Source organism: Fringilla coelebs (assembly GCF_963513975.1).
Source record: "Fringilla coelebs genome assembly, chromosome: 7".
Taxonomy (NCBI): Eukaryota; Metazoa; Chordata; class Aves; order Passeriformes; family Fringillidae; genus Fringilla; species Fringilla coelebs.
The window spans coordinates 19,245,185-19,263,344 of record NC_140035.1 but is presented as its reverse complement, the minus strand read 5'-3'; the positions used below and the strand labels follow the sequence as shown (position 1 = coordinate 19,263,344).

General features: G+C 37.1%; 1 protein-coding gene across 1 annotated transcript in view; it reads left to right on the top strand.

The window, feature by feature from the left end:
• LRP2 (LDL receptor related protein 2) overlaps window positions 1-18,160 on the top strand; it is a gene marked incomplete at both ends in the record, with an annotated part of 108,778 nt that overhangs the window by 47,930 nt on the left and 42,688 nt on the right. The window contains 18 exon segments of the mRNA XM_084209121.1: window positions 55-294; window positions 930-1,049; window positions 1,397-1,513; window positions 2,656-3,033; window positions 3,907-4,155; window positions 5,123-5,334; window positions 5,794-5,978; window positions 6,872-7,100; window positions 8,209-8,386; window positions 10,362-10,490; window positions 11,451-11,617; window positions 12,332-12,475; window positions 13,435-13,544; window positions 14,449-14,626; window positions 14,943-15,156; window positions 15,624-15,863; window positions 15,998-16,186; window positions 17,172-18,092. Coding sequence (XP_084065247.1) covers window positions 55-294; window positions 930-1,049; window positions 1,397-1,513; window positions 2,656-3,033; window positions 3,907-4,155; window positions 5,123-5,334; window positions 5,794-5,978; window positions 6,872-7,100; window positions 8,209-8,386; window positions 10,362-10,490; window positions 11,451-11,617; window positions 12,332-12,475; window positions 13,435-13,544; window positions 14,449-14,626; window positions 14,943-15,156; window positions 15,624-15,863; window positions 15,998-16,186; window positions 17,172-18,092 — 4,200 coding nt within the window.

Here is an 18,160-nt window from a genome sequence, read left to right as displayed (position 1 = left end):
AAGAAAAGCAAGTTTTGAAGCTCTTTATAAAGACTTTTTTTTTTTTTTATTCAGACAGTACTTGTGCTTCTTCAGCTTTTACCTGTGCCAGCGGACAGTGTATTCCGGGTCGCTGGCATTGTGATGAACATAATGACTGTTTTGATGGCAGTGATGAATTGCATTGTCCTACAGAAGGACCCTCTTCATGCCCTGCAACCCACTTCACCTGTGATAATAGAAGATGTATTCCACGAGTCTGGCTATGTGATACTGATAATGACTGTGGTGATGGCTCAGATGAAAAAAACTGCAGTGAGTATCATGACTATCTGTTGGTTTTTAGTCAGCTGTGCATATCTTCACGGATATATCTGTTGGTATAAGGATAATAAACGAGATTGGGAAAAAAGGACTAGTATCTAATTTTGACTGATATTTTGTAGTCCTTAAGATGTGAAAAACTTGTCTAATTTGAAGTTTCAGGGCAAAGTAGAATGCAGAGAAATACTTAAAAAATTTAAAAGGGGCAAATGTGGTAATCACAATCATGATGCTGCATAACATCATCCACTGTAATTAGCAAAAAGCAGTTAAAGCTGAGATGTTCTAAACACCTACTTCATGAGTTATGTCACTGATGGCTAATGGTGTAGTCAGCTAATCTAGACTGGAAGTTTTTACCAGAAGTAAGACAGTAACTTTTTCATATACTTTCTTTTGAGCTATTTACCACTATGTGGAATCTTTTGTTTATTTTCCATGAGCCCAAGCCTACATATAAATGAAAAATTTCCTGATATTAATTTATTAGTGCTTATAATTTATATGATTGCTAGTTGCTGTATTATAATCTGCAAGTTAGGGGTAATGCTTTTCTACTTTCTCAGCAATATGCTGCTTTCAAGAGAGGAAAGAAACACATTTGCATTTATTGTCATTCTTAATAGCTTTCACAGGTACTTGTGAACCCAGGCAATTCCAGTGTCCAGACCATCGCTGTATTGACCCATTCTATGTCTGTGATGGAGACAAAGATTGTATAGATGGTGCTGATGAGCATGACTGCAGTAAGTGTAACTTTCTTTGTTGAATGCCTCTTTATTGTTTCTTCACACTTGCCCCCAAAGGAGTCTTTGGTGATCTCATATTACCAGCTCTAAGACAGCATAATAAACCCATCCCTAAATTAATCCTGTTTGTGATGCTTTTGATGTCTGGGCTGCTTATGGAGGGTTGAAATCTGTTTCCCCTGTTTTCTGTGAATTACAAAGTCACTGCATTTTCTTTGCCTCAGGGAAATTATGGTCTTCAGTGGAATTGATACCATATCAGACTTAGCACCTGTAGGGTAAATCTGATGCAGTCTAGCTCTGTAAAATAAATAAATAACATTCAATATTTTTAAATTTTGTAGTATATAACTGCAGTGCCACAGAATTTAAATGTCTAAGTGGAGACCAGTGTATCAGCACCTACTACCAGTGTGATGGTGTTTTTGACTGTAACGATCACTCAGACGAGGCTGATTGCCGTAAGTACATTGATGCTGAAAGAAATACTTCAGTTATTAAGTGATGCTTTCGGAAATTTCACTTAATCTTCTATGTAAAATATTGTCTTTGAAATCTTATTTTCAGGGAAATTTGTCTTTACATCATTTTCCTGAGCAGGAATTTCAAACACAGGTTCCGGTGCAAGAATATCATAGAATCATAGAATGGCATGGGTTGGAAGGAACCTTAAAGGTCATCTAATTTCAACCCCCCAGCCATGGGCAGAGACACCTTTTACTAGACCGGGTTGTTCAAAGCCCCATCCCACCTGGTCTTGAACACATCCAGAGATATGGCATCCACAGTTTCTCTGGAAAACCTGTTCCAGTACCTCACCATCCTCACAGTAAAGAATTTATTCCTAATATCTAATCTAAACCTGTTTTATTTCAGTTTGCAGCCATTCCTCTTTGTCCTGTAACTACATGCCCTTGTAAAAATTTTCTCCCCATCTTTCAGTATCTGAAGGGAGCCTATAAAAAAGGCCGCAATTGGGTCACCCCTAAGCTTACTCTTTTCCAGGCCGAACAATTTCAATTCTTTTAGTCTTTTCTTGTAGGAGAGGTGCTTCATCCCTCTAATCATATTGGAGTAGACTAAGCAGATTATGCTGGCAAGAGTAGATGGTCCAAGCAAAGAGGACAGTTTGCCTTCCTTTTGGCTATAACTTTTTGTTTTACTTGGCATTTCAGTCTCAGGATTTGAAAGTAAAATAAAGTCTATTAATCTGAAAAATCTGGTATTTATGAGAGTTAGATTGAAACTTTTTTTTGAGTAATTTTTTTACACTTAAATTAGTTAAAATGCCACAACACATGGTGGTGAAGGAGAAATTAATTTTCTGTAGCTTTGGACAGGTGCATAGGTATAAATATGTTTGCTCAAAGTATAACAACAGTTGAATTGCCTTGTTGACCACATTATAAAGTAGGAGTTAAATTAGTCACATTTTGAAATGTCATATAGATTGACTCACTGTGAATCTGTGGCCTGATCTACAAGCAGCACATTTCTTAATAGCACTGTAACTAGTTATATGAAAGATGAACTGTACATAGTGGTTTTGCTTCTCTGTCTAAAATTGAAACAGCTTCTGAACTGTTGAATGTCACTGTTCTAGCTACAAGACCACCAGGGATGTGCCACCAGCATGAATTCCAGTGTCAATCAGATGGCAGTTGTGTTCCTGATAACTGGGAATGTGATGGCCATGTTGATTGTGCAGATGGCTCAGACGAACATCATCGGTGTCCTGCCAGAACATGTCCTCCATCGCTTTTCCGCTGTGACAATGGCAACTGTGTGTACCGAGCGTGGATCTGTGATGGGGATAACGACTGCAGGGATATGAGCGATGAGCGAGATTGTCCAACTCAGCCCTTCCGGTGCCCCAGCTGGCAGTGGCAGTGTCCAGGTCACAGCATCTGTGTGAATCTCAGCAAAGTATGTGACAATTCTGCTGACTGTCCTAATGGAGCTGATGAATCCCCCTTGTGCAGTAAGTTACCCTTCAATTATCTGCTGTAGACTATATGTCATGTCTTCAGAAAGAAATGGAATATTCAGCATGCTCGATTTAATGTCACAAAGTTTCTGGCAGAAATGTCAGCTCAATGTAATTTGAGCTCAAATTTCTAAGTGGAACTTGCTTTCAGTGAAAAGATACTACAGTGATGACTGAGGAATTTATTTGCTATGTCCAATCTTGTGCTCAGAATTCCAGTGTGATTCCCACTGACTTTACATTTTTATATAACTACATGGGAATGAACTTTGTATTCCTGGACACATTCACTAAAGCATAGTATGCTTTATACTCAGATGAAATGTGATTCAGTCCTTAATATTCTCTTTTAAATTTTTAACTTCAAGAATCATGATTAAAATCAAGAAGTTCATTTGTAGCGAGAATTTGTATTTATGTTGATTATGAATTGATTTAAACATAATCTTTTTCTTTCCTTCTTTCCTCCTTCTTCTCTTTAATCAATGCACATTCTCAGATGAACCCCAGCCAGGTATGATTATAAACTATTTTAAATTGTTATTTATACAGCTTTAGGATTGGAGTGGTAAATTTTCATATATTTCTAGCTATTTTTGAAAAAGTTGTTCTATATACTTAGCCAGCTTTCTGTTTGGCATTCAGTTGATGGGATTCAGTACATGCAGTGTTGTTACCTGCCTTAATGTGCACTGTGTATGTTGTATTTTGTATAAGGACCACAGTCCATTCTCACACTGCATAACAGAGATTCTGCAGTTGATTTAGTAGCAGTCTTTGGCTAATAATGCAATTGTAAAGACTTAAATTTGTCATAGGAAGCATTTGTTGACTATTTGCTTATCTCTTTCCCCAACCCAAATTCAGATCAGGAAAGCTGCTCTGACAATAATGCTGGCTGTACTCATGAATGTATTCAAGGACCTTTTGGAGCTCAGTGTACCTGTCCTATTGGATACCAGCTTGCAAATGACTCCAAGACCTGTGAAGATATTAATGAATGTGACCCTCCAGGCTTTTGTAGTCAGCACTGTTACAATGAGAGAGGATCTTTTAGGTGTTATTGTGATGAAGGATACATTCTAGAAGCCAATGGGAGGATTTGTAAAGCAGCAGGTGAGAAACATTGATGTCAGTCTAAGAATGACAGCAGTGCTTGAGAAATGTCCAGCTTTGTGTCACAGTTTGAAAGTCAGGTGTCTGCCAAGGAAGGTGGAGGTGGGAACCTCCCTTGGAATGGAAAATATGACCCCCTTCCCTCTGAATCATTATTATAACTTTGAAATTCAGAGCCTTTCAAAGGCAAAGCTATGGGAAAAGGAATAACAGCTCTTTATTAATATATATACACATGTAGATATGTATAACAAGACAAACAGGCCAGCAACTGTCAGTGGCAGCAGCGGCAGCAACAACAAACCCATCAGAGCCCAGGGGCCGCCTCCTCTCGGCTGCGGGCGCTTCCCTCCGCTGCAGTTCGGCTCACGGCCGGCAGGGGCGCTGCTGGCTCCGGCCCGGCGGGTGCGGTGATTCCTCTGCGCCGGCAGGGGGCGCTGTGGCGCGAGCTCGGCCGCGTCTCCCTCAGGGGGTAATGGCGGCGGGCTGGGTGGGGAAATGGGCTGTGGCAGGAGCCTTGGAGCGGCGACTGGAACCCCAGAGTAGCAAACGAAATGTATCAGAAACTCCACAGCTGTAGCCGGGGCCACAGGCAGAGTAGATTAATTGAAGGCGCCAAAAACTTTGGGAGTTGAATCGAGAGTGGGAGATGAAGGATGTTTATGGAGGAATGAGTGTTGGATGTCAACAGCAAACTGTTTAGACAGTTTGGATAGGAGCCTTGAGGGAAATGTGTAGAAAGAGTTATGGAGAAAAGCCAAGGTAGATTTAGAAGTCAGGATGGACAGATTGGATATGATGCTATATCTTGGCCTGAGAATTGATTTGAATTTGTCCTTTCAATATGTATGTCTAGATACTAGAGTTTTGATGCCGTAAAGTCATGTTAAATTATCCAGTGTTTCTTTTTCTCCCAGTTACTGTTGAATAGCTCATTGGTTTATTTTAATTTCTATTCCTCTGACAGAATCTGGGAATCTTCTTTTGCTGGTGGCAAGTCGTAACCAAATTGTTGTGGATAACATCACTTCTCAGTCACACAGTATTTATTCTCTGGTTCGGGATGGGACAAATATTGTGGCTATTGATTTTGATTCAATCACAGATCGTATCTTTTGGTCTGATACAACACAGGATAAAATTTGGAGTGCTTATCAAAATGGGACTGACCGAAAAATAGTAAGTTTTGCTGAGTAAGTTTTCTTGTCTTTTATGGAGAGAAAATGAAGACACTGTAACTTCAGTTAACAAAGGGGAAGAGGGAAATCCAGATATTGTAAGAAGAGAGATAGCAAAGTGAAACAACTTTGTAGATGCTAAGCTAACATTTCATGTAGCTGTTTGAAAACGGGAACTAAATGCTTTCAAGAAGTCCTTTTTTAAACATCAAAATATAAACTGGTTTTCCTATTAGTAAATTCCAACTTCTTCAATAGACCTGCTGAAGTTAATAGGAGTGTTTGGGTTTATGCTCTGCCATAATTTTGAATATGTACATCGTGATTCATTATGCATAATAGACCTAGAAGATATTGGAAACTTGGTTCATCATTTTCCATATCTATGGAAATGCAAATGGTAAAATTTAATGTGATCTTTTTTTTCCTCCCCTCCACCTGCTTTTTTGTTATTGAACAGGTGTTTGACAGTGGTGTCACTGTGACTGAAAGTATAGCAGTGGATTGGGTGGGTCGTAACCTTTACTGGACAGACTTTGTTCTGGAAACGATTGAAGTCTCCAAAATGGATGGGAGCCACAGGACTGTGTTGATCAGTGAAAATATAACAAACCCAAGAGGACTAGTGTTAGATCCCAGAACTGAGTAAGATTATTAATATTATTTTTTAGTAAGATGCTTATTTTATGATGTAACTATTAAAATTTAAGACATGGCCAAATTGTATTGGAATTGTAAATGACAAGTGGAAGAGACAACTTAAAACAATTTAGTGTGTTTGAAGAGTTGATTAATATTTCAAGTAATGAAGTAATTACTGGTATGTACTCCACCCTGTCAGTATGATATGTTGCTCTGTTTCAGTATAACAATATGGCTTTTTACCTATAAAAGATTTTTCTACATTTTCTTCCAAGTTAAGAAGTATTAATTCAAAATTATGATGTCTCACTTCAGTTGGTGGTATACCACAAACTTTATGTGATTTCGTGTCATTTGCCTACCTTCATAGTTCCAAGTCTGAAATAATTATCTAGATTGAATTGTTATCACAAAAGTGCCTTCCCATTTCAGACAGCAAGTGATATAGAGTTAAAGTGATTATTTGAACTGTTCATGTACAAAATTTTACTCATTTTTTGAGGTTTTCAATGCCTTGAACTCTGTTTACTGCCAGATTCAGTGCTGTTAATATTATCAATACATACCTGTTAGAGTGTAAGTCTGTATTATTATGTAGCAGCCAGAGAATGAGATTATAATCAACATTGAAAACCAGTGACACCAGTAGCTTCTATATGCTGCTATTATTGACAAATAGAAACAGCAGTAGAAGTATGAAAAGAATTCTTATAATAGGAATTACTGTAATATCTTCAGTAAACATGTTGCTAAAATAAATTATTTCAGTATCATTAGGTAGGACTGTTCATAGAAAGATTGCTTCTACTTTTTGGCTAAAGACCCTTGATGGAATGTTTCTCAGTAGGCAGCTAGGTTTTTTCCCCAGATTGCTAACCATGAGTTATTTTTTTCAGTGCTCATGTAATGTTCTGGACGGACTGGGGCCAAAACCCTCGTATCGAAAAAGCCAGCATGGATGGCAAAATGCGCACAGTGATTATTAATAATAAAATCTACTGGCCCAATGGACTTTCCATTGATTATCCAAATAAACTTCTCTATTTTGCTGATGCTTATCTTGATTATATTGATTTCTGTGATTACAATGGAAACAACAGACGACAGGTGGTTGCAAGTGATCTGGTAAGACATTAATAAGGAGCCATTGTTTTCCTGTGTCCCTGCTGATAGTACTGAAAAATATATTTTCATTGTCATAGATTTGGGTATATTTTTCTTCAAAATTATTGAGTGAAGTAGATGTGAAGTATTTTATCTTCTTCCTGATGCTGGAAAAAGAGAAATTGCTATCCTATTCAGTCTCTCGGAAGATCTTCGGCAGAGTCTGGAGCTACATGTAGACTTGGTGCTTTATAGCATTCTCATCTGTTCTGTCTGCGTGTATGAAATCTGAAGGTGACATCTGACACTGCTGCTACTAGGTGGTGCATTTTCTGTAAGCAAATATAGTAGAGAAAGCCTGGAGAAACTTTTCCTGAAATTTTGTGAGTGATTATTGCTACTGTTCTTGACAGCAGTGAAGGGTTTTGTGCTATGATTTGTGTGCAGCAACTCCATCAAGATCATTCGTCTTACAGTCTATCTCCCAGTAAAGTGCTGCTGGCAGCTTGTAGCACTGTCCTTGTACCAACACAATAGTGCAGATGTTCAGCTGGCGCACAGAAAGTGGTATCAATAACCATGTGAATGTTTTCAGTAATTGACTCTTGGGACTTTTACTTTTGACTGGAGATACAGTTATTTTGATATAGGAGCCAAGGCAATCTTTCTACTCCTGTTCATGGTCTCCTAGTTATCTGAAATCTAGATGAGCCACCTTCTTTCATCCTTTGGTAAATTTTAGGGGAGCTTATAAAAGATGCAAGTTCTTGACAAGTCTATAATTCTCACTAGACATTTCCTCTTGTGCTTTTGAAAATCTGCAGTTGGCTCTTTATCTGTGGGTTCTGCCCAAAGTAGTTAGAATGCTTTGTTAATTCCTCATTCTCTTTATCTCACAAGGTCTATATGGCATTTCAGCTTTAAAAAAAATATATTTTCCTCATTATTAATGTATTGTTTTTAGACAATAGATGATATTTTATTTTTTTTCTGGAAAATGTTTTTTGAGACACAGTTGCTTCATTATTTGTTTGTTTAAAAATTATGCTCACCTCTGTTATTACTTCATTGCAAGCTTTACATCTGGAAATCTCCAGAAGTAAATTGGTAATCAACCTTGCCTTTTTAGATACTGCAGCATCCACATGGTCTAACTGTCTTTGAAGATTTTGTGTACTGGAGTGACCGCTATACTAATCGAGTAATTCGGGCCAATAAATGGCATGGAGGAAACCAGACAGTTATGATTTATAACATTCACCAGCCTTTGGGTCTTGTGGCAGTCCATCCTATAAAGCAGCCTAATGGTAAGTTCATCAAAACAACTTTGGTACTTGCAGAAATAAGCATGCAGTAATGTCATGCATTAGAGCACCAAGAATCAGTCTTTTCAGCAAATGTGTTGGGTTAAAACAAGCAAATAATTCATACTATTGACTTGCAACTGTTCAATCTGGTGCTAGGGAAAGCAACCACCTGGGCAGCATTTCAGGATTATGACTAGCCAAAAAGAATAATAAGGGGGTAGTATATGCCATTTTCTTGCACTTTGTTCTGAATGTTTTTACAGGACAATTGAGGCATTTTTCGAAAGCATTTTAATTTTAAAAATTTCTCTCTGTGGCACACTAGATTCAATTTCTTGTGCAATACTAATTATTTTTGAAAAGATTACTGTCATCAACTTTCGCTGAAAGTACTTCTACATTGCTTTAGTCAATGAAACAGTAATGATGAATAATCCCCTTCATTGCAATAAATATTCTCTCTGAGATCTTGTGCAGGTGATCTCTTGCAGCTTAAAGACTAAAAAAACCCTCAATTATGTCTGTTAGATAGAGATCTTTCATATCAGACTTTTTTGTTATTTCGTGTCATGACTTTAAGAGTGGGGAGCACATTGATATGAATATTATCTTTCAGCTTTAGTTACATTTCTTGTGTATGGAGTGATTCCAGCTAATAAATATTAACATTTTTCTTCTTTTTTTCCTTGAAATACACCCCTATGCCAGGGAAGATGGAGTATCTGAGTGAGGAACTACTACTTTCAGTGCTGGATTTGTTTTGGAACAAAGTCTTCCTCAGATAGGAACTAAAGAACTAAAGCTGCCTATTCTCACTGTAAATTGTTCAGTTAGCAAGGCATAGCATTAATTTATTCATCATAATTATGGTTTGAGAGGTTTTATTTTACAACCCAAGGTTTAAAAAAATTTCTATCACTGGAGAATTTTTTCTTCTTTTTCTTCATTGTATTTAGTACATTTTATAATTTGTCATTCTGAATTATTCTATTGTACTTTATGTGGCCAGGCAAAAAAGAAGGGAATAGAGTACTTGCAGAATAGCAAAACATACTGATGTTGACAAATGAAGAAATAATTACATGCTGATTGAAATTCCAGATGCAGCAATAAAACTGTCACCCACTCTCCTATTTTGTAAACCATTGGATTTTACACTAACCAGAGTTTAGATTTTTTGTACTGTTGACATGAACAATTTTCTTACAGTTTGAGTTCTGAGTTTATGCCATTATTTTATTGTCACATTAATTTGTTTTCAGTTCTTGTTAGTTTTTATTTTAGTAACAATTGTGTAAATTCCTGAAACTTCCAAGCTGTTTAGAATAAGGTCTGCCGCCATTGTTAAGGATGTACTCAAAATCTAATTATTGTTTTCTTATGAAGATTACTCATTCTGAAAAATCTTGTTCAGCAGCAAGTTTGTGAAAGTGGTTTAGATTGAATTTTAGTGTATAGTAATAATAGCAGTCAGGAGAGAACTTCAATATCTTTTTTTTTACATTTAGACTTTTCATTCAGTTTCAAAGTGAGGTAAGAAAATTGGCATTGAATTCCCACTGTCTTTGAGGAAGACATTGCAACTATTTTCTCTTTAGTTTCTCCAAGAAGTTTCAGCAAATAATTTAAATCCCCCATCTGAAGGGTTATTACAATCAAGGACTGCAAATCCCACAGGTTTCTTCATGCAGTTAAGAAAAGTTTGAAATAGAGTTTGAAAGTTTTTTTGTGATGCATAAAAATTGTAAAGATTACTATGATAATGTACTGGTTTTCCATGGAAAATTGTATCCTGTCCCAAGTATATTGTATTCCTTGTGGGTCTTAAAAATAATTTTGTTATTTTAATTTTAAAGAAATAGCAAAACTTTCTTAGTTCTGGGTTAATGTCAGTAGCAATGAGAATATTCTCTCTAGTTGCTTATATTGTTATATATATTGTTACAGCTTCTAATAGTTCCTTTCTTATTTTCAGGTATTAATTCCTGTGCATCATCCCCCTGTAGCCATCTCTGCTTACTTTCTTCATCTGGACCACTTTTTTTTTCCTGTGCTTGCCCTTCAGGATGGATCCTTTCTCCTGATAACAGGAACTGCATGAGAGGTAGGGCAGTACTAATGAGATTTTGAGAGGTGCAGTGATGCTGTGATTTGTGGTTTTTCATGCCAGAATTGTTAGTGCAAAATTTATATAAAGGTGTTAAGCAGCCAGTAAAGAAAATCAAAACCAAACCAACCAACGAAGTCTTTGATCTTATTATAAAAGATTCAATGGGTTACTTCTACAGCAGCCCAGTTCCCTGTTAAGTGGTAGCTTGTGCCTATGGGAAGAACAGGCTAGGATTTGTTCTCCAAAGACCAAAGCACAAGGAAAAGAGGAGGGAATCTGTGTTCAGGAGATTCTCTTTCCCTAGTCCCTAGCAGATGAGAAATGCAGTTGCTGACTCTCACTCTGCAGCTCTCTGGTGCATTTTCTCAGATCACCTGATGCATTGCCCTTTGTTAATAAAATTTAAGCATGAAGGTACGAGTTTACCTGAAAATAAATATACCAAAAGGAATAAATATTCCTTAGGAATAAAACAAGAAAACAGTACTGTGGTTATATTTTGTGATAATGATTGGCAGTTGCCGCTGTGATGTTGTTCCATGCTTGTGGGTCCTGCTTAATATGCATTAGAACCCATCACAGGCAGGTCCTGCAGAATCCTCAGACCTTTGGCTGGTTCCCCTTCTCAGAGATCTGAAAAAGCAGCTTAGAACAGCTGCACAAATATCCTTCTTTTTTCTGGCAGTGAGTGTTCCTGCCTTATTTACTTCTTCTGCTCAGAATTTGCATTGTGATTGCACAGTGCTGAAACTTAAAATGTTACAGCAGTTTAAATAACAGATAACCTTGTTCCCAGTGAGGGAACAAACCCCTCTATGTAAGTGGTTTCAAAACATCACTGGTAATGTTGAACCATTCTCTGCATCAGAGAACTTTTGGGTGGGAGGAGGAAAGCATATCATAATGCCTTTTTCTTGACCAGAAGCAACTCTGAACTACTCTTTGTTTTCACAGTTGAACACCCTTTCCTTATTGCTGTAAGAGATAATATCATTTACGGAATTTCTCTGAATCCTGAGGAGAAGACAAATGATGCTATGGTTCCAATAGCAGGAGTTCAAAATGGTGTTGATGTTGACTTTGATGACTCTGAACAGATGATTTATTGGGTTGAAAATCCAGTAAGTTAGTATTTGTGTTCAAAATGTACACTAAATGAAAACCTTTTTTTATTTTTGGGAAGTGTTTTGGACTGAAATTTTTAAAAGAACTAATTTTAAAGTGTATTCCATGCCACTAATAAAGAGATTATAATTTATTTAATTGTTTGTTCTTTTAAAGTTAGAATGTTTAGTTCAATGAAGTACTTAAACAGACCTATTTAAGCAAATCTTTGCCCGAGAAACTACTTAAGTACTTGGGAATCTGTTTCATCTTCCCTGCAGTCTGAAAAAATATTCTTTACAGATGTCAGCCAGCAGACACAGCTGACATATACAATAGTGTTGGAGGTCAAGGGCTGATACATCCCTTAACAGCAAGTTACATCCTGGCAAGGTGCCTTCACTGGACAGGTGTTATGTGTTAGGTCTGCTTTAGGTGGGTCTTGTCAAGACCTGACAAATGTGTGCCTCTGGATCTAGCTGTATCCCTGACCTGCAGGCCTCAGGCTTCTGACACAGGTGCTGAGACACCTGTGTCAGTCATGCATCATCCTGTGCAAAAAAGATATTTCTGTAGTTCCTGTGCTCCATTTTAGGTTCCTGGTTCTGCCTCCTAGAACTGTGCTAGCATTAGAAAAGATTGCAGTATAAAAGAAGTGCTAGTGTAGTTGGAATAGAAGAGTGTTTTCTGCTCTTGACATTTTTTTAACTTTTGTTATTTTTCTTTCCAAGGGTGAAATTCACAGAGTGAGGTCAGATGGAGCCAACAGGACAGTTTTTGCTCCAGCAGCTGTTATTGGTGCTCCTACTGGTCTGGCACTAGACTGGATATCTGCAAACCTGTATTACACTAACCCAGGGACACAGTCAATTGAGGTAATTATTTTAGAGGGACAACTGGAAAATAAGAGCCTAGATTTTTCACTGCTACATATACAGGTTGAAATTAGTAATGTTTATTTCATGAAAAAACTTAAATTAGATTTACTTTAAAGTGTAATCTGTCGGTAGAAAAATACAAACTTGAACAGAAACTTAAATTTAAACATAGTCAAAAAGATTGAAAGCGATATATTCTGGACACTTTATTTGTGCGTCGATCTATCCTGCAAACTTTATTTGTGTATAAATTTCTTTTTTTGTTTTCTCCCTACAATGCCTTAGGCTTCTAGTGTTTAACACACAGATGTGTTTAACACTATGATGACTAGAGTTACTAATGTTACTGTCCTTACTTCAAATCAATGATCCCAATGCAATGCCTCTGATAGTAAAGGAATGCTGCCATTGAACACAATAAGATCCATTCCCAAATGCTTTGGTAATGTATCATGTAGCTTTCTAGAGACAAGCAGTCTCATGGTATGTGAAGGATAAAATTGTAATTCAGAGTGGGGAAATGGAGGATAAGTAATATACAATATAGTAATGACTGTGAATAAACCCAGTCATTCTTGTTCCAAAATATAAATGCTTACTATTAAATTAAAAGGCAACTAATTTGAGCAAATGAAACAGTATACTTCCTAAATCAGAATTTCATCAACCCATTCAGGCCTTGAAGATATTATAGAAACTTAAAGATAAATTGGTTTTATGCTTAGGATCCTTCCTTGTTATCATAGGCAGGTTCTTAGCTGCAAGCAGCTCTTTCAAGGGGCGCGTGTTAGAGAAGGGAGGTGGTTAGAGTACAGAACAATGTGCTCTTTCTTCATGGTATTCACGAAAGTCTTCTGCAATTTCAACTCCCTGTTGATTTAGGCTTCATTCCTGTAATTTGAAAATGCACTATAAGTTCTATATTGCATGGTCTGATGAAGTCAATGTTTGCATAGGTCCTGAAGCTGCATGGTGACATAATGTACAGGAAAACACTGATTACCAATGATGGCACCTCTCTGGGAGCTGGCACACCAATTGGTTTGGCAGTTGATCCGGCAAGAGGGTAAATTTCCAAAACTGCTGTTTTATTTGCTCATGAATGTATTCTCCATATTTTTCTTGTTTTTTAGGGTTTTCATCCTGGATTTGACATGGTTTTGTTTGTTTCATATTTGTGCGGAATTTATTTACTCTTTCTAAGCTGTAAAAAATAAGGGCATAGCTTCCTAAATTATTACATAGATGTTCATCCTCCTTAATTTACAATATGGTTGTATAGTACCATTTTTTAATTAAAAAAAAAATCTCAGAATATTATGATTGTGAAAAAAATCCCTGAAAAATGGGAACCCAGAATAAAGAGTACTCCAAAGTCTTTCTGTAAAATATCTTGTGATGTCTACTTGAGCCTAGTAGAAAGACGTATTACATCATGGGAAAAATGTCACATGTCAAAAAGTGTAGCACTAAATATAATTTTGCTGCTTGCTCCCAAAAAGAACAATTTGCCTTTTTTTTGTTTAATCTAGATTTTTTCTGATTCTGCAGTTTTAATTGAAAATTGAAACCAAACTCACTCTGAAATGTTGCAGCCATCTGTGAAACAGAATTATTATTATTATAAGGAGGAGTCCTTTTATGTTAAAGTCATAATACTCTACTGCATTTACCTGCTGATGGTATTGTGGGATGAAATAGGCGAGGTTATGGATTTCTAAAAATTATTTAAGAGGCATTCCTCTCTTTCAAGAGAAGCAGGTGTTTCTCTTTGTTGAGAGAACAAGCATTCTTCTCTAGCTCAAATAAGCTCTTTTTCATTGTGGTTTGATTCAGCATGAGCTCTGTTCAGCATGAGCTGAAAGTGTTTGACTGACAGAGGAATCAGTTTTAAGCATATGCTCAAGTGACTCTGGTCCACTGATTTCTCTTGCCAGTTTTGCTAACAGATCTGATAATGTCTGTTACAGGAAGTTGTACTGGACAGACCAGGGAACTGACAGTGGAGTCCCAGCAAAGATTGCCAGTGCAAACATGGATGGCTCAGGCATACAAACCCTCTTCACTGGCAACCTGGACCATGTAGAGTTTCTTACCATTGACATTAAGGAACAAAAGTTGTACTGGGCTGTTACAAGCACAGGAATGGTAGGAGATCTATTTTTAATCATTGCTTCTTTACCTGTCTCTGCATCGATGGTTCACATGAGTCATTCAGTTGCTTCAGTTTTCTCTTATAAATGGGAGTTGCAGGACCAAGCAAAATCTGAATAGTTGTTATTAAATACCATCAAAAGTATAAGATCAGAAATCATATACTGCCTGCCTTTTCTTCTTGCCTTGTACCTAAAGATTTCATGCACAGAAGAGATTTCAGTATCTTGTGTTCCATTTTCGTTTCATAGTCTAACATTGAACTGTTGCTATAGGAAGAATAATCTTAATGTTTAAAATGATTTCTTAGATTGAGAGAGGCAATATGGATGGTACAAATCGTGTGACTCTGGTGGTTCATCTTTCTCATCCCTGGGGAGTTGCTGTGTACGGTACCTTTCTGTACTATACTGATCGAGATTATGAAGTAATTGAACGAGTTGACAAGGCCACCGGTGCAAACAAAGTAGTACTGAGAGATAATGTCCCGAGACTGAAGAGCCTACGAGTGTATTACAGAGACAGTGAGTATTTGCTAGACATCTTTCAGGATATTCAACTTGCAAAACTCGAACTTTCCTTAGAGACAGAATGGTTGCTCTTTCAAAGGAGACGCTTTGATTTGGCTTACAGGAAAAGTGTCAGCAACATTTTGCCTGGTTTTGGTAAAGAGACGCTCCACCATGTACTTAAGGCTTCTATTGGCTCATGTAGTTTTACTAAAGTCCTGTTGACTAAGAAATATTGTTACTTTAGTTTCAAATTTGTTTCATCTGATTGTTGGCCCCATTGATCTTCGATGACAAGAGACCAGTAAACCCATTACTGTCATATCTGTGCTAAAATGTATTCTGATTAGGATCTTTATTTTTGTCAGCAGATTATTAATGCTATACAGCAGTTGGTTGGGTGTATGCATTTGGGTGTACATCTATGGGTGTTTGTGATGATACAGTTGAGATTTTTGTTTTGCCATGTATGTCTTTTGCAGATTCTGCCGGTTCCACAAATGGCTGCAGTAATAATATTGGAGTTTGCCAGCAGCTTTGCCTGCCTGTACCTGGTGGATTATTCACCTGTGCCTGTGCTACTGGCTTTCAGCTAAATCCTGATAACAGAACCTGTTCCCCCTACCGTTCATTTGTAGTTGTTTCTATGCTCTCTGCAATTAAAGGATTTAGTTTAGAGACATCAGATCACTCTGAAGCCATGGTACCACTGGCAGGAAGAGGTATGTGAATATTATAATAGGAAAAAATCTTGTCATGACTACTATTTTGGCATTTCTTTCTAGCATAGCACATACTTTAAATAATTTAGTTTATATTAAAAAATCATTAATTCATACTTTTCAAAATATTTCAGGACGAAATGCACTTCATGTGGATGTTCACATGCCTTCTGGTTTCATTTACTGGTGTGACTTCAGTAGCACAGTGACGTCTCAGAATGCAATACGTAAAATTAAACCTGATGGTTCTTATTTTAGAAATGTTGTTACAAATGGAATAGGACGAAATGGGATCCGTGGCATTGCAATTGACTGGGTAGCAGGTAAGCACAGCTGAATTTAGGAGAATGTTATTCTTTACATGTTACAAAATTTTTAGGATAACATAAGCAGATTCTAATGGAACTATTTTGAATGGAAGTACCATGGTTCTAGCTTGTGGTTTAATGGACTGCTTTTAAAATTAAAGGAAGTAATGAATGGCTCTTACGTTTATTTATATATATGTAAAGGTGAAAATTTATCAGAGAAGATGTATAGAGCCTTTTCTCTCCTGACGCTTTAATATTTGTCTTAGGCCTCTGTTCTTGTCTGCATGTTTGTACGTAGCCGTGAACTATCATTGTGAAAACATGTACCAGAGAAGAATGCACAAAACCTGTCTTATGACATTGTACATAAGAAAGGACTTTTTATCTATCCTCAGATTGCTGTGTACATATAAAATAAGTTATGATGAAAAGTAAAAAAAGCAGAAGAAGTATTTATCTTTGAACTATAATTTCCACATGTGCACTTCTTGTTCCTATTTAAACATATTAGAGATTAATTCAAATATTAACTCTTCAGAAAGTATTAATCAACAATTACCATTAATACTTTAGTTTTGAATATATATATATGTACTATATATATGTTTTGCAAAAGTTCTTCAGTTGATTGATAAGCTTGTTGGGATGAGTTTTAGGATAATCATCTGCTGTAAACACTTAATTTAGTTCCTGTGTACAGTCTTGTGCCATAACATGAACTTCATAGTTGTGTGCTTTAAAAGGCAACTGTACTACTGATACCCATGGCCATCCATGAGAATTTAGAAATTAACTGACTACTGTTGGTTTGGCTGTCTTCTTTCTAACTCATCAGATGGTACGCGAATGCCTTATGCTTCCAACTACTACCATATTTATGATGGCTATTCATTTTGTGGTTTGGTATTTTAGCAACTTGTGTTTCTCAGGTATTGATGCTAATATTAACTTTCTCTTTTGCTTTTCTGATTTGTTTTGTTTTGGCTTTTGTATACAGGAAATCTTTATTTTACAAATGCCTTCCTGACAGAGACCTTCATAGAAGTTTTGCGCTTAAACACAACTTATCGCCGTGTGCTTCTGAAAACTACCATAGACATGCCAAGGCACATAGTAGTTGACCCAAAAAACAGATATCTCTTCTGGGCTGATTATGGGCAAAATCCAAAGATTGAACGTGCATTTCTTGACTGCACCAACAGAACAGTTCTTGTGTCTGAGGGTATTGTCACACCTCGTGGACTGGCCATAGATCACAGCAATGGCTATGTTTACTGGGTGGATGATTCCTTAGATATGATTGCAAGAATTCAGCCCGATGGTGGTGATGTTGAAATTGTACGTTACGGCAGTCGGTATCCAACTCCATATGGTATCACTATCTTTGGCAATTCCATGATCTGGGTGGATCGAAACCTGAAAAAAGTCTTCCAAGCCAGCAAGCAGCCGGGCAATACTGATCAGCCAACAGTAATAAGAGATAACATCAATTGGCTAAGGGATGTTACAATTTACAACAGTAATTTCCAGTCACGTTCTCCCCTTGATGTCAACAACAATCCTTGTTTGGACAACAATGGAGGTTGTTCTCACCTCTGTTTTGCCCTCCCTGACATTCAGACACCGAAATGTGGTTGTGCCTTTGGAACACTAGGCAGTGATGGCAAGAGATGTTCCATTTCAACAGATGATTACCTGATTTTTGCTCTTGAAAATGCCCTCAGAAGTATCCACCTAGATCCTGAAAACCACAGTCCTCCCTTCCGTACAGTCAATGTGTTAAGAACTGCTGTGGCCCTGGATTTTGACAGTATAAACAACCGAATATATTTTACACAAAGTTATCCTTCAGGAACAGGAAGAATCAGTTATGTTAGTATTTACTCAGGAATTAGCTCTCCAACTGTAGTTGCATCTGGTAAGTGCGCTGAAATATAGTACAAAATAATCAGATATTTTAAAAAAAATTACCTGCAGCACCTGCCA